The following is a 21,443-nucleotide window of genomic DNA, read 5'->3' as shown; positions in this document are numbered from 1 at the left end:
ACCTACAGTGTGGAAATAAAAAATGTTAAATAATGAAAGTATGCAAGGAAGTCACAAGCTGCTTCTTACAGGTATTCTGAGAACAATAAGGAAGGCTAAATTAGTTGGATTATAAATTGTTCATTGTGAATCATTCATTCAGCTCTGCTTGAGAAAGTGGGCCGGCATGTAATTATGACATAAATGTAATTACTTTTTGCTGTTCTGTGTTCTATACAGCGCCTATGTCAGATGTGTGCATAAGGAAATTAATGATAAATGTGACTGGGAACCCCAGTTTTCATAGGGGTGAACTGAACTAACCAGGGGATGATGCTCAGAGTTTGAAATACGATGATACTCAATGCTTTCTCCATCAGTTGGTTATTTCAATACCACTTGTCATCTCACTCACCTGTCTTAGAATGACACTGTTGTCACAGGTTCTGTCTGATTAGAAACTGGAGTAAAGTACCTCTGCCTGGGGGACTTTTGTTCTAGTTCAGGAATTTCTGTCACATGCTGCCGCTGATGAAAAAATCTCCCTGATGCTTCCGGATTGCTCATGACAAATGAAGAATTCGGATTTCTCACTGATGAACTGAAATAGTGGGAAAACAGTGTATGGCCAGACTTAATGAGTAACACTGAAAGCTACCACAGCAGCTGTCACTGATTGTAGACCTCCCTTATGTTGTTACGGCATTTATACTTAGTTTCTCTCTCTCAGTGACAGTGAAGAAAAAGCCCATTTAATGGGGGTTTAATTTTCCATTTCATTTATTTTATGCTTATTTGACGTGCATTGTTACAGTGTATTCAGGGCTGTGCCACACCTCCAGAATCATTTGAGAGGCCACTGTTGTATCACAACTAAACTCATTACATCCTCTCTTCCTATGCATGTCTGTATCTTTATGCTGTGCACAGAGTACCGAGTGCAGTAGTTAGCTTACACAAAGAAAAATTCACACTGCTACTGCTCGTCTGAAAACAAGTTATAATAAAATACAATATTCCTTTATAAAATAGTGTTTAAATACTAACACAGTGCTTTACATCTGTACTTCCGTTGTATGTATGAAGACCTGTGTTAAGTTTTTGGCAATCTGACTCATTTACTTCTGAAATCACAGACTTTAATGGAAACACATTGTGCTGACACACAAAACAAACACATGAAGACAGCTAAACTGGAATTTAAGAGACAGGAACAAGCTTTGGTAGAATTGGATTATTTAAGAATAGCCATTACACATGTAACAACATGTTAGTCTGGGTTTATGGTCCAACATTTTTAGAACACAAAAAATATTCTCTTCAACAATATTAAATTACAAATAAAAGACAGAAAAGTACTGCCAACCTATTTATCCCCTTCCATATAAGCTCTATAAGAGTCAGATCGTTCTCCTAAATACCATGTCAATACTGTTGCACATCATTTGAATTAAATTTACCCTTAACAAAATCAGGTGATTTTTTTCTTGCTTGTAGGGAATAATTAACTAACTAATGATAAAAGCATCAGATAAGCTATGCTAAGGAAAAGAATTGTCTACTTGTGACTTGCAAGACAGAAGATTTATTTGGAATGGTGTCAATGTGATATCCTATGTTAGCAGTGTATTGGACTGTAGAATCAGATTTTGAACTTAGAGGAAGACTCCAACTCATTGAACATGACTGCAAACAAAATCTCTTTGCTTTAATTTAGTTCAAAATATCCTGTACAGTCTACACTGAACTCAAACAGAATTATGATTGTACAACAGACATTGTAACATGAGTAAAATGGATGTGATGGAAAATAAGTTGTGCCAGGTGAGCGCTCTTGATTGACATCAGTCTATATAGCATATCTGGTATCAAATTTATCTCCATTGTGCTAAAGGTAAGAATAGTTTAAACATAATAAAACAAACTCTTTTCTCATTAAGACAAGACAAGACATTTTTACAGCTTTTCAAGACTTCAAATGTTGAATCTCAAGTTCCCTACTGAGTTACTTAATGTTTGCTTCGAAACCAAAATATAGGCTTCATTAGTGCCAACATCATGGTAACACTTTGGATTCTATAGTAAGCTCAGTTATTTTGAGCCAAATGTTTTTTCCCCCGACATATACTGTTTGTGCTTCATGCTTAGATCAAGTGGCCTTTTGTTAATAACCAGAAAAGTAGCAGTTCAAGTACAACAACATTTTCCCACCCAAGAAAGCTGTAATGCAGGACAGTTGACCTAAAAAATTGTAAGCATGAAGTGCACAGCCATTTGCAATAAACAGTTACCAAATTGGACTATGTGCAGAATGGTGGACTAAAAAATAAGTACTGGAACCACAACTTTTATCCACTTTGATATGTTTCCTGAAAGGGGAAATAATCAATTATAGTCTTGATCATGCGTAAAACCACTCGAGAAACTACCAAAAAAGAGTTTGCCATTTGAGAAATTAACGTTGGTTTAACCAGTTTTAATTGTACAAAGAACGAGCCAATGGACTTTCCATTCTTTGCATGTTTGCTCCCCTCATGGGTCCATTACCTTTCACAAAGAAATTTTTAACTATCAAACTTGTCCATAAATTTTGCCGCTGAGGGTGAAACCATCCAGTTAGCATATACACTATCATTTGCATATCTTGAAAACACAGAGTTAGTGCCATCGAATCTTGTGAGTGGAACGGGGCTCTCCTCAGGCCAGTTCGGGTATGACATGCCTAAAAATGAAAACAGATAATTTTTTCTGCACTGAAGAACCATAACTTCATGTGCAGACAGTAAGGCCCTTGGCAAAACTCCGTTCAATACTTTAAGCCAGACCACTGGTTTTTGTCCCCAATCAATTGATATAAATTGTGTTTCAAAGCCCCAAAGCACAAATTCTGCTGAAGGCAAACACCCTGAACAAATAAAGTGCTGTCTTGATAAAAAAAAGTATGTATCTCATATAATCCAATAAAAGTTGTTAATTTTTCTTCTGATAGCCTCCAACTTTTTGCAATTTTATAGTTTCATGACAACATGATTACAAATTGCTTTGCCAGAGAATTTATTGCCACTGGAAGTTCTTGCTGTACAAACAATGCTCCAAGCAGTAATACGCCCATTTAAGGCAGGACCCAATCTCCATTCTAGTCAATGAAAGTATTTCCTTTGACATTAATGGGTGTCTTTCCATTGGCTTCAATAGGTTTAGGATGAGACTCATATCACCCATCACGATCTCCCAGTAGTACAATGGGCTGCAAGGTTCTGAGCACTCTGGCTCTGATCCAGCTATATATTTAAATACAGGTTTAAAGTTAAGCATATAAGTAGTCCTACTGACATCAGTGTGCTACTCATAAATGTAGAGTTAAGGTCATGCTTACATATTTTGCTGGACTGGGCCCAGAGTGCTCAGCATCTTGCAGATCCAGCACTATATGCAAAAACATACCAAGGCCAACATTTTCAAAAATAGAAGCTTAATTTTGTTGCCTATTTTGGCACCTAAATAAGTGCCGAGATTTTCAAAAGCATTCAGCAATGGGAACTTCATTGGGAACTGTTGAATTGGAACCTTTTGAAAAGCTGACCACTTATTTAAAATCTCAAATATGTATTAAGGAACCTAACCTTGGGCACCTAGTTTTGAAAGTCATGTCTGGTGAGCAGAGGGAAAAAAGACCCAAAGATATTTACTAATTACAAATACAGAGAGTAATGGAAAAGCTTCAGGTTTTAAAAAAGTTTTACTGCTTGAAGAATGAAAAAAAAATTATCTTTGAAGTTAGTAAACAGCCAAAAACATGTAGAATATTTAATCAGGAAACAAAATATAGGAGTTTTGGCAAGAACCATTTTTACTGTCCATCTCACCACCACAATATGAAAGCACATGTTCCTTTTCAAAACACTTGCTACATCATTCAATCAGGGCTTAGTGCTGACATTTGCATGATAAACCAAAGGATGTGAAAACAGTTAAAAGTATTTTTACAGTGGCTATCACCAATTCAATTTCCAAAAGACTGTATAGATGCCCTCAGTCTCCCGTCTTCTGTAAATTGTAACCTGATCCCATCCCATGTCATGTTAAGCAGAATTTTCTGCCCAAGCAGCAGCGGAGATTCAGAAATCCGTCTGGATAAACATAAAACTGTAACAAATTGGGCCTCACTATTCAACTGAGCCCCCCCGCAAAAATGTTTAGCAAATGTTTTTTTTAAATCTATTACTTAAATTAGAGATGTAGAATCTAACATATTTCCCAACTCCACCCCCCAACACAAAAGACTATTTTAATCGGATATTCAGTTCTTAGCCTTTTAAAATTTCCCCTGAGAGTACTTCCCTGATCTATTTATTTCTCTTTATCATATGATATATAGATATAGATATATATGGTGATTTTACTTATTTTCACATCCTTTTTTAATCTTTTTTTTAAACACAGCTGCAAGACGCCTAAAGTATAATCCTGATGCAAAGTTTGACATTTACAAATAAAAAAAGCTTTCCAAGCAAATTTTGATTGGCTTCATTCACACAAGAAACACTCTAATGGGGTTACAGAGTCTGAAGATAGTGCAGAAGAAAAAATTCACTTTTTGTGTGTGTTGCTAGAATCTAGTAAATGCATGTGAAATTCTACCATAGAGTTTGTTTTCAATCCATGTGGAGGGAAGGGTTCGAGGGAGGGGAGCATTATTACAGTCCACGAGTGGTGTCTCCTCTTCTGAGAGCCCGTCATCATAAAGTAAGGAGTCAGCAGGTGTGGAAGCTGCAAGATCTAAGTAGTCCTACCAAATAAATAAATAAAAGGCTAGGTTACAATAAGCAACAAAGTCATTCCTCAGTTACAGTTGCTAACAAATTTCTGGGCTCCCTAAACTGGGCAACTGCAAACTCAAAGTGGGCCCTTCTATAGAGAATACCAGCTGCTTAATCTCCTGTTTTCTGCAAGAGTAGTGTCCTTGGCAACGCACTTGTTTGCAGAAACACTAGACGTGGTTCAATAGAAACATGCTCAGTTAGTGCTTCTCCTGTTGAATGCTGCTTGCCAACGAGTCAACACAGCACTCAAAAATCTATATATGATAGATATGCTTTAACTTCAGCTTTCCTCTAAGCCTACGATTCAATGGGAGGATAGGGCGCTTAACAATGCCTGGAAGGTGTTCTCACCATTTCGCAGTATTTGGCCCACAGTTCTGTTCAGGTTGCTGGTGGTTTTGTTTTTAACTATGATAACCATTTCAGACAACACTGCCCAGTTCAGTGTTACTGTCCAGTCACTAGATTATCCCAGATATTCTGTCTGTATACGGCATACAAAGCAGACAACTTTTGGGGTTGGAAATCTACTTTTAGTTCAATATATTGCTCTTGTAATAGCCTTTTGGAACCTCAAAAAATAAAACTTTGCTCTTACTTTGCCTTTCACCACCACTGATTTAACTTTGATTTTTTAATTTTCCTATAGGCGCATAAAGGCTCCCTTCTGTTCACTTCTTAATCTGTGCCCAGGAACACATGCCCAAGCCCAGAATGGGCTAGTTCATATGTTCTCCCTCTGCTGGATTTGTAACAGAGAACAACATTACCTAGAGAGTAACTATTGCTGGAGATTTCTAATGTTTTTGTAAAACAGGGATTTTATAAATATATAAGTACATACACACACTTATTTTTAGTCACCAGCCTCTACTTCTGTGTGCACATGTACTCTTATGTGTGCTCATTCAGCTACACATGCCCTCTTCCAGCACACACAGATCACTGGATTTTTCCATGAAAAACTTCCATTTTCTAAGCCGTATCAAATAAGTGCACGTACAAGTATGAATACTGGAAAATGTCCACTGAGGTGGACATACATTTGCAGTGTGTACTAGGGACTCGATCCTGCAAGGTACTGACGGAGATTCTCATGGGCTTTAAATTAAGCGCATGCATAGGTGTTCTCCTGGATCAGGATGACAGTGCTCAGCAGTGTGTAAGACGAAGTCCTAGATGAGGATGTGTAAAGGCTCCACACTGACAATGAGGTCCTTTGAATTCCCATGAAAATCTCTTATCAGATTATGCATTTTAAAGTAGACAGATTTGGAACCAAACCGCTTTAATATTTTGTTGCTGTTATCACATCTTTAAGACATCCCAAGTCAGAAATGACACAATACATTGCAATATTTTAGTCATTTAATTTGAGACTTCCTATTGCTTAATTATTGAGTAATGCAAATTAAAATTAACTCTGCAACAATACATTTGGAAACAATACTAAGGAAACTAAGTGGTAAAATAATCAAGCACACAACATTTCTAGGTCTGAAATCTTCAAAATCACCATACAAAAAAAAGATGGAACTGCTTTTGGAAAGCTTTCTGCCATCTGGAAGAAATAAGGTTTTTGGATGCCTTTAATCCTGATCAAAATCAGAACTTTTCTTATCAGAAACTTATTTCCCTGTGCTACACCCAAGCTTTTTGGATTGTTAACATTCCCTACTAGTTTTCATTAACTGTGCAAAACTCAGCTTGCAGCAGACTTACCCTACTCTTCACCATCATTTTCTCCAGTTCTTTGCTGATGTCAGCAAAGGTTGGCCTCTTATCTGGTTCCTGTTTCCAGCATCGCAGCATCAAGTTATACCTATGAACCAAAGTAACACATAATAAGCTCCTGCATTCACAAATGGTTTGGTTTTCCTTTCTGCTCAAATAAATCAACATACAGTACAGTGATCTGGACACTTTTGTGAATGCCACTCAAAGAAATATCTCAATCTTTCCTTTTTCTTATTTATGTAGCTAAACAATTTCTCCATGGGACGAGGCCCTAATACTGCACTGAGAGTCACAGGAGTGAACCTTTACTCCCAGGAGATGCCGCGTGTAATTAAAGGCCCAGGCACGTGGATCTCTTTGCAAAATTGGTGTCAAAGAATAAGTCTACACTGCTGCTGGAAGGTGGGATTCCCAGCATGGGTAGACTCTCGCCCTCGCTCAACTCGAGCTCTTGTTCTAAAAAAGGCAGCGTGAACTTTGTGGCACTGGTGGTGGCGTGGGCTAGCCCCTCAACCCGAAGCCTGCCCAGCTTCAGTGCCGCAACCTCCACACGGCTATTTTTAACACACTAGTTGGAGCTGAGGTATGGCGAGTGCCTACTTACGCTGGTAATCACACCTCCCTGCTGACACCCTTACACTTCTCCTATGACTTCTGTTTTCTCGGATGGTCACCTGGAAGAACAACAAAACAACCAGTACAGGGGGAGTTGATAGTGACACCAATGTTTAGGCTGCCTAACACTTCCCACCTACAAGATTCTTGCAACCTTTCCTTTGAGAAACTTTCACATCTCCATTGTTTGCCTTTGGTATTTGGCAGGGGAAAGTTCCTCTGGCTACAGAAGTACTTTTCTCTTTGTTGTATGAAATTCCATTCAGCTTTTGCTGAGATATAAGCTTTCAAAATAATTTCCTTTCTCCTGCTCTCCTTCCTTCAAAATTTTGGCAGCCTGCTAAAATAATAACTGAACACATGAATATTCTAAGGCCAAGCTCCACTGCCACCAAATCAGCAGCACCGCCACATTGTTCTGGGAATAGCTGGGAGCAGCCGTAGTTGCGGGGAGGAGAAAAACCTAGACTGGGCTTCCCTCCTCTTGATCCAGCACCTGGACCGAGTGGCCCATTCTTCCCTCTGCGGACACCAAATAGGGCAGAAGCTCCCCCAGCTCCCAGAAGGGAAGAGAAAGAAAGAATGAACTGGGCCAGGCTGAGTTCCCCCATGACCACTCTTTCTGGACTCAGCAGCCCACCCAGATAACGTAGTTAGATCTATAGCTTAAATGACTTCTGCTGCAGTGCCGATGGTTCAGGATTCAAACCCTGATCGTGCTCAGCTGTTCACAGAAGAAAGTGGTTTTACTTTTTTCCTTAAAAAAAAAACAAAAAAACCTTTTGAAATTATATTAAAGAACCCTAAATTATAAGAATGCTGTTTAGGTTGCAAATTCAAGCACTTGAAAGTTAAAAAATGCCAGATATATGATTGGCTGTACAACCTTAATTCACACCCTCCCCTTTGGGCATATGCATTATGATACTATGTGATCATGTCATTAAAGACTGTCTCAAAAACACATGTGCATAGGCTGGCTGAATTAAGGCTGCCCAGGAAACCATAAATCTGGCATTTCCTAACTTTTTAGCACTTGACTTTACAACCTAAATAAGATTCTTCTAATCTCACTTTTTTGGGATTTATTATATTAAAGATGGAGTGAACTGCGTCAGAAAAGTTTGCATACCTATATAAAAAAAAAGGGTATGGTTATGCATCACCCCCTCATTGCTAGACTGGATCATTTGGAGCAGGCATAGAAAAAAGGGTCTTAAGTGGTTCATCTTAATGCAGTCTTTAATGTCCTAAGATAAACATCTACCCAGGTTGTCCATCTAAGAGTGACAACAACAATAAAGCCATCAACCCTTCCTCCCCCGCAAACTTACGCAACGGGAGTAACTCAAAAAAGTATAAACAATGGAACATAATTGGGGGTGGGAAAGGGGACCTTTGAAGTGAATGCTTGAGGAAGGGAAGACAGGTGAAAATTTAAAATATTTAATTTTGCTGGGGCAAGTCTGGACTTGAGATCTATGAATTTCTGAACAGATTTAAGTTCAACAGTGTCTCCATGGTATCTCTATATATGTGATGCACGGAAAAAAATGGCTGTACTATTTACCACGTGGGCAAGGTCATTCAGAAACACCTGAAGGGATCTCGTTCTTGTTCTCCAAAATTCAAATGAAACAATGCTGTCTCATTTGAATATGTGAATATGCCTTAATAAAGGCTGATTAACATATTTCAAGCTCATTTCATGTGTTTCATTTTCAGACACCAGGGAATATCCAGGGTGATGAGATATTTCTCTCTCATTGAGATTTTCCTGGTTAATTGCCTTTTGTAAATATGACAGTTAATAACATATGAACTGTCTTACAGTCACAGATAAACTGAAATGACTCACTCACTCACAAAATGTTTGTGTTATAGAGGTATTGATTTCTGAGTGAAGGTATCTTCTCTTCAGGGTTCTGTGCACTACCAGAAAAGTTAGACAGCTTACAAACCATTTTCAGGGAATAGATGGGGCACAGATATTAAAATAACCACCTTATTTTCAGGAAAGTGGGTTCCCAGTATTTGGATGTGCTTCAACACATCTTGAAGAGGTCAATCATCACTATGTTAGATGCATTTCCCCTCCCCAGCCACAAGTTCCGAATACTCAACTGACACTTTTTCATTAGCCTGATGAGTACTTTATCCAATTTTCAGCAGGTATTTTGGCAATAGCTGCAGGCACTTGGGGACTGCATTTCTTTTTGTGCACATTTAACACAGATTGTCACCCCACCTTTCTGCCACTTTATGATGTCAGAGTTCTTTACTTTTATTAGATTGTTCTCAGACTTCTCTAAAAGTCATGCTGGAGATGGCTGTTATTGACACTGTTTCCTCCCTTTGTTCAAGGATATTTCTATTAATCCAAACAAAGCAAGAAATACTTACATTTCTTCACTGCAGTTTTCAGGTCTCTCCATTCTATAGCCGGTTTTCAGGAGGTTAAAGAGTCTTTCAGGAGCAATTCCAGGATAAGGGTTACCTCCCAGGGTTACAATCTCCCACAGCAGAACTCCAAATGACCAGCTGAAAAAGGAAGGAAAGAAGGAAGGAAGGAAGGAAGGAAGGAAACATTCACTTGAATTGCTAGGATTTAAGAGCTTAACATGGCCCCTATCCAGCAAATAGTACAGTAGCACTTAAAGGTTCCAAGATCAAGTTTCCATTATGCTAGGTGTTGTATGAACAAATAGTAAGACACAATCCCTGCCCCCATCTATTACATTCTAAATAGACAAGACAGACCAAGGCATCAACCACAATCCATCCTTCTTTGCATGCAGGTGTCTAATTTTATCTAAATGACCCCCTTTATTTTAATAGGCTTATTTGTGCTCGTTTAATGAATCAGGGCCTTAATTTTGTTCTTGGCCGAATACAGAAAGCAGCACTGGTCAATTCTATTTGGAAATCTGAAATGCACAAAAAAAAATGGTGACATTTTGATTTTTTTTTTTTTAAAAAGGGAAAAAAATTGAGTCAATTTTTCTATCCACTTTCGGACCAGCTCTAGTAGAAAGGCCTTGACTCAAAGGCCAAAAAAAAAAGTTCCCTTCTTGAGTGGAAGCCCTCTTTCAGAGAGAGAGGCTTGAGCAACCAAAATCTAACCCAGAACCCCATTTCAAACCCCCCCAAGATTTCAGTGTTCACAATGCGGGGTGAAGGAAAGCAGGCAACAGTGCATTTTTCCACTCAGGTTTGATGGGATACCTCTGAGAATAGAGTTATGTACAAAGTGTAATAAACATTCACTTTTGCCGTCTGATTTTTATGCAAGAGCTCCACCTTTAAAAAGAGACCTAGAGGAATTAGGCCCCTAAAGTCCACTGAAAGTCAATGAAAGTCAGGTGCCTAATTCCCTGAGGTTCCCTTGAAAATCCCACCTCAAAATTTTAGTCACAGAAATTGCTCTCCTCCTAACTAGGCTTCGCTTGTCTCCTTGTAGTTCTTTAAGTTATTTTTATTTTAAACAAGAGAAATGGCATTCCCAGGCCAGGACATATTCAGCTCCAAAATGGCTGTGCACAGGGGGAAAAAAAAAAAAAAAAAAAAGCAACTGCTAGTCTCACACAGCCTTACATGAAACTTTCAAACAGCTTTTTCCTGCTGATATTCTGTAAGTTCATTTTTAACCAGTCTATATCTTCCTCAAAGCTAATGCATATTTATAACGTTCCATTGCTCTTGATTAAGTCTTTTATTCTTCCTCATGCCCTTTATTGAGCCAATCGTTCCGTGCAGCCCATTAAGTTATAATTTGACCTGTAAATAATCCAGAAAAAGTGTGTGGCATTGTGGGTTTTTATTTTTAAGATTCTTTAAGTGAATTTTTTGGGGGCTCTGTAAGAGGGTGTAGCATGTTGGTAATTTCTCAATTAGCTGCAGCTGTTTGTCAGATTTGTATGTTAGGATATTGTACCTTAGTTTTGTAAACATAATGAAAATTAACTACGTGTGTGTGTGTGGGGAGAATATTTTCCATTTTATGGTCTTTGTGGATGAATAAAAATGCCATCAGAGAGAGGGGGACAGGAAGACTGTGGGCTGGCACCGGTACAATGTGTGTCTAGGTTCCAACATAAAAAGCAAAGGTTTTTGCAGCAGGGTTGGAAAAAAGAAATTACAGAAGCTGGCAACTTATACGACTGCTAGATCACTGCCAACTACTGACTATATACAAGGGTCTTAAAAGGAAGCAGCTGGAAAAAAAGAGATATAGAATTTATGAGGAAAATCCAGCATTCTGGAATGGATTTTAAGTATAGTAATAGATGGTCACTAAAACCATAACTGCATCACCCCAAACAGCATTGAATATTTGTAGATTATATTTGTGAACATGTCAATTTTTAAAAATCAATTTTCCAATAAAGTAACCCTTTAATTCTTCAGCGTTACACTGTTGGAGCCATAGTCTGGAGCATGGGGACTGTTTATAAGAGGCTGCAGGAGACTAAGCCTCCCCAAATAAGGCTGGCCCTGCAGGGGGTGCAAATGCTGCAGATGCAGTGCCGGTCACCTCCCTTTGGAGATGCGCCTTTCGAGCGCTGGAAACGAAGCTCCCTAGAAGTGGGGAGGCCCACCAAGGCTCAGACCGGGGCACCACCCACACTCTACCCTGAGGCCCCACCCATGCTTTAACCTAGGCCCTGCCCTTGCCCAGCCTATTCCCCCGAGGACTCCCTAGCCCGGCACTCACTCCTCTCCTGCCGCTCTACCGGCCTGGATGAGGAAGGAAGTAGTCATGTGAGAAGGGAAGTGGAAAGCAAATCTGCCCATGCAATCACTCTCTAACAACCGGCGCATGTATGTGCATCATGTGGCTGCAACTTGGTTGCTCATGAAGAGTCTGATCCTATTCCCATTGAAGTCATTTGGAGTTCTGTCACTGGTTTCAATGGGAGGCGACTCAGGCTCTAAATCCTTAGTCTTTTTGCTGGGTCTGCCAACAAGAGTGGGTTCTGTGGTGTGCACACTAAGAACGGGGCTGAGACCATCAAATCTCATTCCACACAGGCCACTGAAGGACAATCGGATTGGAACACCATACAGTCACTCGTGATTTAGGTTTTAATTTAATGTAATGGGTCACCTACAATTTTAAAGTTCCATATTTATCCCACCATTACTAAGAGACCGAGTCATCTGGGGTCTCTGATTTTTCCAACTTAAAACTTCCAACTTAAAAGCTGTGGCTGTTAAATATGTTACCATGTTCTTTGTTAAACTGTATAACATATAAATTGTAAGACACATCACAATTTAGACTTACACATCACTTTGTGTTGTATAGATATGATCAAATAGGGATTCGATTGCCATCCATTTAACAGGTATTCGACCCTAAGAGAAAAAACAGCAGCAAAATTACTAAGTTAGAAGGGTAAATTTAATGTTGGTGCGTTTGCTTTCACAATAAGATTATTTACACTGCACTGTGCCTCTCTGATATGCTTCAGTGGAATGACTGAAATGACATTTCATCCAATAAAAGGGAACAGTATAGGTTAGGGGGCACAGGTATAACCTCTCTTTAATCACCACTGAACTTTACAATTCATTCTAACCTAACCCACTTAGGAGGACCCAGTTTTGAAAGGACATGCATTCAATTAACGGTGATTTTCAGACATATTACATGGCAAACTCAGGCCACAGACCCCTCCTATCACACTAAACCTATACTTATCAACATGAATTGCTTGCCATCCATGAGATACACTTTCAGAGCCTAGTGGGGGTTGTGCAGGTGCAAAAGGAGATGGAGAATGAAGCTATAGGAGTAAGATCCATCCCAAATGAAAGATGTATGCTGATTCGCAACTTCAAAACTCAGGTTTAGGACAGCTTTGGCTTCTGAACTCAGGTTGCACTCAGGCAGTTACACTTGTTCAATGGCTGCTTAACAAGCTGTGCAAACCGCTGCCTTCTGCATGCTGAAATTCACGTGGTAAAATCTCAGATCTATACCAGCTATTCACAAAGATTGTGGCTGTGCAAAATGCCAATGTGATTTCCAGGATGCTTCACAACATCCACAGTGATTTGTATTTTCATAAATTTTCAGGCAATGCACATGTATTTGGAAAAAATTTCTGGATATATTCCATTCTTTCTCCCATTCTTTCCTCCTGCTCCCTCTCTACCCAAGTTATTTTTGACAGCAAACAATTGTTTCTGTTGGAAAATTGAATATGCACTCGGAGATACTATGGTGAGGAGGGCTATATCAGTATCTGTTAACTTTATGGGGGAAAATCTATATATTAGAATAAATTGTTCTCAATACTTTTTGCAGAGAAATAGATACAAAGAGCTAGCATTCCTTCAGTGTAAAGCATACATAATAGAACTGAGTGCATATTGCACAGTCTTTCCTAATATACTATCTAGTTATATTTTTAATTGTCTTTGTCCATGGTCACTTTTGTATTTGCCTCCTGAAAACATCATGCAATTGAGCATTGTTGGCTGGAATTGTACTGGAAAACAAACATCAAAAAGTCACAGTATTTGTGGAAGCCAATATTTGAAATTCTCCATGTGCGTGAATTCGTGCTGACAGCACTTTCACACTAACCCCCACAGGGAACTGAAGCAGTAGCACAGAAGACTGAATGGTCAACATAAAATAGTATGACTGAAGTTCACAAACTGAGCTAGGATACTGGCCTCATTGACATGCAAAAGGCCCACTGATTTCAGTAAGAGTTGCATGCATACAGGCTGATGGCAGAATTCGGCTCAGTGCGTTATGACGATATCTGCTATGATAATAAATAATGACAAGTCTGAACTTGTTTCATAATCTTGAGTTATCATAATAGTTCTTTTTAGGGAAAGCCATGATACGGCTAAACAATGAGAGGAGTTCTCCTAATACCACAGGAGAGGCTTTCCAACAAATTTCCTTTGCACAATCCTACAAATTAAATGTAACCATATGCTGAGTTCTGCAATGAGCACTGTGAGCAGACAGAACTATTTCTAGACAGCTGATAATAATATACTGTAACAGGAAAAATATAATTGCTTTAAAGAAAGGCATTCCAAACTGGCAGATGGGTATCTCTACTATCTATAGCAGAGATGGGCCCAAGCTCTGGCATTTGTATCTGGATTTTGAACCTTGTATATTTCAGAGCTGTTTGGAGCTGGGTTTTGGTTCAGATTATCATAGCTATAGTAGAAGCATTCATGAAACTAGGATCTGGATTTAGATTCCAAGTATGCAGTTTTCAGACAGAACTAGTTCTGATTTAAATGATTGCCAGCTCTTTCTGCCTACTTTTTCTTCAATCCCTTGTTTTGTGAGCTTGGCAGTTATGAAAAGAGAGGGAGAGAGATATTAATGGCTTTTTTATATAAAGTAGCAAGATGAGGCCCTAGATTTTGTACCCTAAGTAACTTACATACTAACAGCTATAAAAAAAATTACGACCTGAAAAATACTTGAAAGGAAATAGGATTATATTTGAATATATTTGTCTTTATTATTGATAGAGCACCCATTATTTTTAAGGCCCCTGCCCATACGATAGCTATAACACAAACACAGGAGAAATCGTGGTTATAAAATGCATGGATACATGCTTTCCAAAAATAGTCCAGTAAGTTACTTACAAGGACACAGGTGGTCCTACTGAATCTGTATTGTCACCATGTCCTGTGACTGGGTTGTAGATGTTGTGTTGATGGGTCATTAGAGTAAAATACAAAGATTATTGCACACAGGCAGAAGAAAGAGCGGACTGGAATTAATGTTTTCTGCTGATGATATACCGGTAAATAGTGTAGTCTAGTGACTTATAGTGGCCCCAATGATGAAATTAATTGTTTTGTTTAATCTTTACTTTTTGTTCCCTATTTCCTTATCAGAATTAGCTGTTGTATTTATTTTCCTGTGTTCAAGTGCTTCAGTGTAAACCCATTCCCTTGATTAAGCAAGGATTCCAGCCCTGGTTTTAACATGCACTGTACCTTGCTTCTCTTGACATAGGAATCTTCTTCATAAACATCTCGGGACAAGCCAAAATCAGAAATCTTCATTTTGCGTCCTTCTGCCACCAATACATTTCTGGCTGCTAAATCACGATGAACAAGCTTTTAAAATAAACCAACAATCATGGTTATTATTCTTATGGGTTAAGATGCATGGAGAAACCTCCAGATATATTTATGTCTATCAGAGAGATATGGTCAGTACACTGGTGTAGCACTGTACCTTCATTTCTGCCAGGTACTGCATCCCCCGAGATATCTGCCATGCAAATGAGATCAGATCTCCCATTGTTAAGGCTCTCTCATCTGGGTTGTCCAAGTAGCTTGAATTTCTGTTGGCATCACTGCCCACATAGCTAGGTCCTACTTTCCGACTTTCCCTGAGAAAACTGCGCAAGGAACCATACTTCGCATATTCCACAATTAAATACAAAGGTCCTGAGGAAAAGAAAGAAAAATACAAACCAGTCAGGTTGTTCTGCTCTACTTTGCAAAAGATTTTTCTAGTTAACATCACGGACTGGTTTGTAACAATTACAGGTCCCAATCCTGTAAACATCCTTCCCTGGGCACTGCAACTTGATGTGGTAGAATGATGTGTGCTTTCAAATAACCCTAAGAGCTATGCTGGTGGGGATTTTAGCTCCCAATAGGGCCATCAAAGCCAGTCAGGGAACACATGAAAAGCAGTCCATTGGCCCCTTAGGTTGGCATTTGAGAGAGAGGCCAACAACCTATCCTTGTAAAAAAGTTAAATTATAGAAAAACAATAAGTAGTGATTCCGGCAAACAGTATTATAGACAAGGGTGGCAGAGCCTTCTTCATGCCCTAGAAACGTCTGATGGCATGGGAAGGATTCAGAATCTTGCAAACATGCACTTAAGTGGATGTCCTATGGGAATTCGCTCATGCTACAATCCCAGGTACTCATGTACATAATTGCTCAGAGCTATAAAGGGCACCTACCAAAGCTAAAGTTGCGAAACAGTTTCTATGCTAGCCTTGTGTTTTCATGTCAGAACCTTAAGGTGTGTACCCTGTAGGGCTCTCTACATACCCAAGCAGTGCCTGTTTTTAGGGAAACAATGAGAAGGTACTGGTCAGCATGGCAGGCAGTGGTCTCAGCCCACCAGATGCCTCTCTGTTGTCAGGTTGTTTTGTAGGCATCATGGCACAAAGCCTTATACAGTGTCTTTGCTTGGATATGGGGAGCATGTTTACAAGGAAAAAGGTTTCATTGAATGAAAAATATTTGTGATATCTATATATAAAATTAGACTGAGCTAGTTTTTATTCTGTCTAGCCACACACTAAATTTTGGTGTGCCGGCAACAATTATTAAACAATAGATTGGAAAAAAAATTTAATCCAGTGCATGACACATGCCATCTTAAATTTGTGGGGTGAAATCCTGGTCCCACTGAAGTCAATGGCAAAACTCAAAATTCTCCATGATTTGCCTCATTTTGATTTGCCTCATTTTGTGTAGGTTTTGGAGTACATATGGTATTTTTTATCATTAGGTGTAAATTCATGTGTATGGCTAGTGACACGCTTATTTAATGCTCTTTTGGTTCTATTGATGGAGTCATGCACACACAATGTTATACCAAATACCAGGCCAGATCTTGCTTGCCTGATGCAGGTGAATAGTCTCATTGACTGCAAGAAGATAAAACCTTAATTAGGTCAGGAGGATTCAAGAAAGCAAATAGAATACAATCCACTCATGCAATAAGCAGCTGCACAAAGGTGTTGGATCAAAATCTGTTCTTCTCATTCATCTGAGTTTCAATTCAGAATAAATCCACTGAAGTCACTAGAATGACTCCAGATTCACACTGATGAAGAAATACTGGCCTAAAGAATAGAGCTCCTTAGCTTTCACCTTTTAATTTTCTTTTAAACCTAGCTGAAAATCAAGCCTGTATAAGGAATTGCTTAAGAAACTTGATTTTTAAAAAAATCACAATTACTTTCTGGAGTGTATGATATTTAGCTCACAAAGCATCTTCTCCTTCCAGCACTTCATTTTCAAAGCACTCAAGTATAGGTTCTCAACAAAAATCCTAACACACTTCAATCCATTAGCAAGCTTCTCCTCCCCACCACCCACATGAATAATATCCACTCTGTGCTACAATGCTGAGTACATTTGTCAGCTGTATCAAAGCCTTCCCACACCTATGCATTAATGAATTACCTTCATATTTATGAGAAGCGTTCGACTCAGAAACAGTTCACAGCACAATGATTTTATCCCCTCCACAAGGTTCATTAAAAAAACACCCTGATTTTTTTTTTAAATCTCACTGCGTCTCCCAGATGCATAATCCTGAATTCTACGTGCCCCCAGAACGAACAGTTACATCATCAGGAGTTCTGGGGATGCAGGACTGAGCCTTAAGAATTTGTGGCCATGTAAATCACTCACACTCCATAACAACTGAAAGTTCAACTTACAGCAGATATTTTATGGCAGAAGATGTTGCCATGCAACTCCATTTAACATTAATGGGAATTATTTAGATAAATCCCCATGAACTGCACTGAAAGTTTGCCCCATTGGCTGTTTATAATACATCTTTTTGAAAATTATTTCCCCCATGTATTTGCAGCTAAGTACAGTGTACACTTCAGTGAAAACAATTTTTGACAAATGTAAGCATTCACGTAAGCACCACACAACAGAATCATGCTAGTGCAGAAAAACTCTGGGGCAGAAAAACTGAAAGCGAAACTAACTAGCAACCTAGTCAGGGGTTAGGTAGTGGCTTGTCCCTTAACTACTTGTTCACACAGCACCTGGCAAAATGGTGCCCCAATCCCTGACTTGGGCCTTTAGGTGCTACTAGAATACAAAATAATGATCATATGGAAAATCCAGTCGAGCCAAATTAGAAGAGGCTCACTGAGAACCAAGTTAGTGTCAAAAAATAGAAGCAGAAAAAGAAACTGGCCAGGAAATATTTTAAAATAGCTTTAGAATCAAAACATGTTTGTCTCTGACTATATAGGTGGTATCCATAAAATCTATGGCTAGTTTATCTGAAAGTAGGATTTCTATTTCTCTCACTCATTCTTAACATCACCATTTTTAACCAACAGCAAATTTATAAAAGTGTTTTGCATTTTAAATAGTGCTCCAACCCCAGGCTAGATCCATTATTTGTTTCTCTCTTACTAAGTAGCTGCTGACACTTACCATCCTGACTGCATGCTCCATACAGTTTGATGACATGAGGGTGGTTGACCTGTTTCAAGAGGTTGAACTCTGAGAGCAGATCTCGCAGCTCACTCTGGGAAGCGTTTTCTATAGAAGGCATCAAAACCAGACATCTGGTTAATAAAACACTGCAAAAGGAATGCACCACCTATAGACTAAGCTGTAAATTAGCATACTGCTACCTATTTGAGGTATTGAGATACACTGGCCAAGTGATTAAGGTGCTCAACTGCAATTCCAGAGGTCATGGATTCACTTCTCGCTCCATCTCATATTGAAGGCTAATTCTCCCAGCAGCAAAATGGGCACCTGATCCATAGTGTTAGGGCTGTGAAAGGAAGTCAGCATGATGCTAGTCACATCACTCCCTTGTGTACTGTTGGCTATGGAAACTGACGTGCGTTAGCCTGATGAGCCATTTGTGGCTCGGGGCAGACTTTGACTTATTTTAGGTACTTGCAGGGGACTAATCACTGTAGTATAAAACAGGTACAATCTAAGAACAAGAATTTCAGAATGCTCTTGAAATGAGCATGGAGATGAAAAGCTTCAAGTGCTATCAGCTTTGTAACAGTTTTCAGAGAAGAGACAGGGCCTTAGTCTTCACTGATGTTCAGTCATTCACATCTTTGCCAAGTAGAGATGGGTGACATTTTTCAGCTAGTGGTTTAACTCACTGAAAAATGCAGTTTTGGATGACCCCAAACTATTCAGGAATTTGACACATTTGCCTAATAGTTTTGGCCAAAAAAATATATTTTCAGGACTTAGATGTCATTCACAAAACAGCAGGAGGAACTGGAGGTCATCATGGGCCCTCTTTATAAATTTTAGTCCAGTGGTTAGCATTCCCATTCTCCATATCAGGCAGAGGGGTATTTGAACTTGGGTCTCCCACCTCTCAGCCCTAACCACCAGGCTATAGAGTCATTCTCACGCACACTCTTCTCTTTCCCAGTGACTATTCAAGTATTTCATCCAAAGTGGAATAGCTTCAATAGGAGATATTGAAAGATCCTCACACCAGAATATCCCATAGCCCAATGGCTAATGTGCTTTCCTGCAATGTAGGAGGACCACGTTCTGTCCTCCCACATTGCAGGCACTGAAGAATCAAACCCAGAGCCTTTTGTGCCATATAACTGCATTGAAATAACTGCATCCCTTTTCCACGCTACATACAGTAGACAAGATTTAGAGGGCTCAGCACCTGATATAGCAGGAGATCTCCAGTAGGCCTAAAGCTAATTTATGTGATGAACCCAATGAGGGTGGTCTGAGCTTTGGGAGGCTACATAAGCCAAGCACTTCTCTTGACCAGAGCTTCCCTTGTTCAAACCAAGCTTACAGAAACATCCATGGCTCGCCTCAACCCTCTTTCCCCCAAATATCTAATTAAAGCTAAAATGCCATTCTACTCTTGTTAATCTTGCAGTACATATCCAGAATTCTAAACTTGGAGCTGGGTAGAGAGTTTGTATTGACATCAATAGAAGATACCTATCCAGACTTCTTTGCTGATGTTTGTGGGAAAACTGTGCGCATCCAGGATAGTATATGGCTTTTAGAGGCTCCCCCAGTCTTTTGTTTTTGCAGGGCCTCCTGTCTTCCTCTTTGAACACATTTGGGCTCCCCGGAGTTCTATGGCCCTAACACTAGATTTCAGCAAGAAAATTCTGTGTGCTGTCCATCCTGAATCTCCTTGACACAAAGGGCTTTGACAGTTGCTTTTACAGCCAATATTTTTATTAGGAGGCTGATAAATAAACAATCACTGTTACCAGAGGCTCATAGAAACCAAGTTCAAACTTTGGTCTCTGTGACTATATCATACTGCCCATCATTTGGTATTCCATTTGTTAGCAGATGAACCAAACTGTCATGATCCTTTGTAGATGAACCAACATGTTTTGTACTCAGGCTAGATCTCGGTGCGTTGTCAAGTGATGGATTGTGTAAGACCTCTTGCTCTGACCCAATGACCCTTAGAAAATGTCCAGGAAATCAAAAAAGGGAGTATTTGTTATTAAAGATGTCTTCTGTGATTGGGAAGATAACAACTTGTTGCACAGATGTCTTTTGCTTATCAATTATGTAAGTTGGGATGCCATGAAGGGAACTCCAATGGTCAATAGGTCAAGAGAACAGAATTTTTTTGTCCCTTTTTTGTGAACACGTATCATATATAAAGGCATGAATTTCTGAATGATATTTGGAATGGATTGGGCTGCAGGACTGCTTGCCTGGATCGATAATGTATTTGCCTTTCTGTGTCAGGATGATTAATCTTTCACTAATAATCTTTGATTAATAAACTGATTGAGTCTTGGTTATCGGTCCTCTCATTAATAATCTACATTGAACCCTAACACATAATACATTTTTACATGGCATACTAAACCCAAAAGACAGTCTATACTATTTATTTTAACACACAATTAAAATATTTGTTTGCTAATAGTTTGCCCTGATAATAACATTTTAATATGGTATCATTGTTTCTTTGTACTCCCCCATCTGCCTGACTGTATCCATCTTAAATTGTATGCTTTTGGGGGCAAAGTCTATGTTATTGTTTTGTGTTTGTACAGAGCCAGGCACAATGGAGTCCTAGACCATGACTGGTTCTTCGAGGTGCTGCTGTGAGCTGGAGGTTTCTCTACACATCTGCTCTGCCAGTGTCCCAACCCGGAGATTAGAAGGCACAAACGGCCTTGTTCTTTGCACTAGGATGAATTTGACCCTGGATATGTTCTCATTTATATTGTGCCTAATCCAATATCCACAGAAGCCAACAGGAATCTTTCTAATGACTTTAAAGAGCAGAGGATGGGTACTGATTCAGTTATACTATCCCTTGGTTGTCTGCCTGCAGAAAACTTTTTAGAGAACATTCTGGGGTAGTGATTTTTTTGTTATGGTTTTATTTTCATTTCTATTTGTTAACAAAGTAAAAACAACAGCAACACACAAATGTTTACCCAAGTAATGACATCCAGAGACATCCAGGTCTCATGGAACATTTGGGGGAGCTATCTGAGAGAGA

At 39.2% G+C, this 21,443-nt stretch overlaps 1 protein-coding gene across 10 annotated transcripts in view; it reads right to left on the bottom strand.

The window, feature by feature from the left end:
- Positions 1 to 741: 741 nt before the first annotated feature.
- The window catches only part of RET (ret proto-oncogene), a 124,679-nt gene continuing 103,977 nt past the window's right edge, over positions 742 to 21,443 (bottom strand). For 8 of the 10 annotated variants that reach the window (XM_043551594.1, XM_043551587.1, XM_043551588.1 and 5 more), the window contains exons 13-20: positions 18,377 to 18,484; positions 15,394 to 15,608; positions 15,150 to 15,272; positions 12,442 to 12,512; positions 9,558 to 9,695; positions 6,525 to 6,624; positions 4,621 to 4,768; positions 742 to 2,701 (exon numbers count right to left, since the gene is read on the bottom strand). In XM_043551594.1, the coding sequence (XP_043407529.1) occupies positions 2,544 to 2,701; positions 4,621 to 4,768; positions 6,525 to 6,624; positions 9,558 to 9,695; positions 12,442 to 12,512; positions 15,150 to 15,272; positions 15,394 to 15,608; positions 18,377 to 18,484 (1,061 nt within the window). In that variant the 3' untranslated portion in view covers positions 742 to 2,543. Of the gene's footprint in view, positions 4,769 to 6,524; positions 6,625 to 9,557; positions 9,696 to 12,441; positions 12,513 to 15,149; positions 15,273 to 15,393; positions 15,609 to 18,376; positions 18,485 to 21,443 lie in introns of all 10 variants that reach the window. The other 2 variants (XM_043551589.1, XM_043551592.1) reach the window with 1 other exon arrangement.

This window comes from Chelonia mydas, chromosome 7 (genome assembly GCF_015237465.2).
Source record: "Chelonia mydas isolate rCheMyd1 chromosome 7, rCheMyd1.pri.v2, whole genome shotgun sequence".
NCBI classification, from domain to species: domain Eukaryota; kingdom Metazoa; phylum Chordata; order Testudines; family Cheloniidae; genus Chelonia; species Chelonia mydas.
Note: the sequence above shows the minus strand (reverse complement) of the source record. Positions and strands in the feature narration are given on the sequence as shown.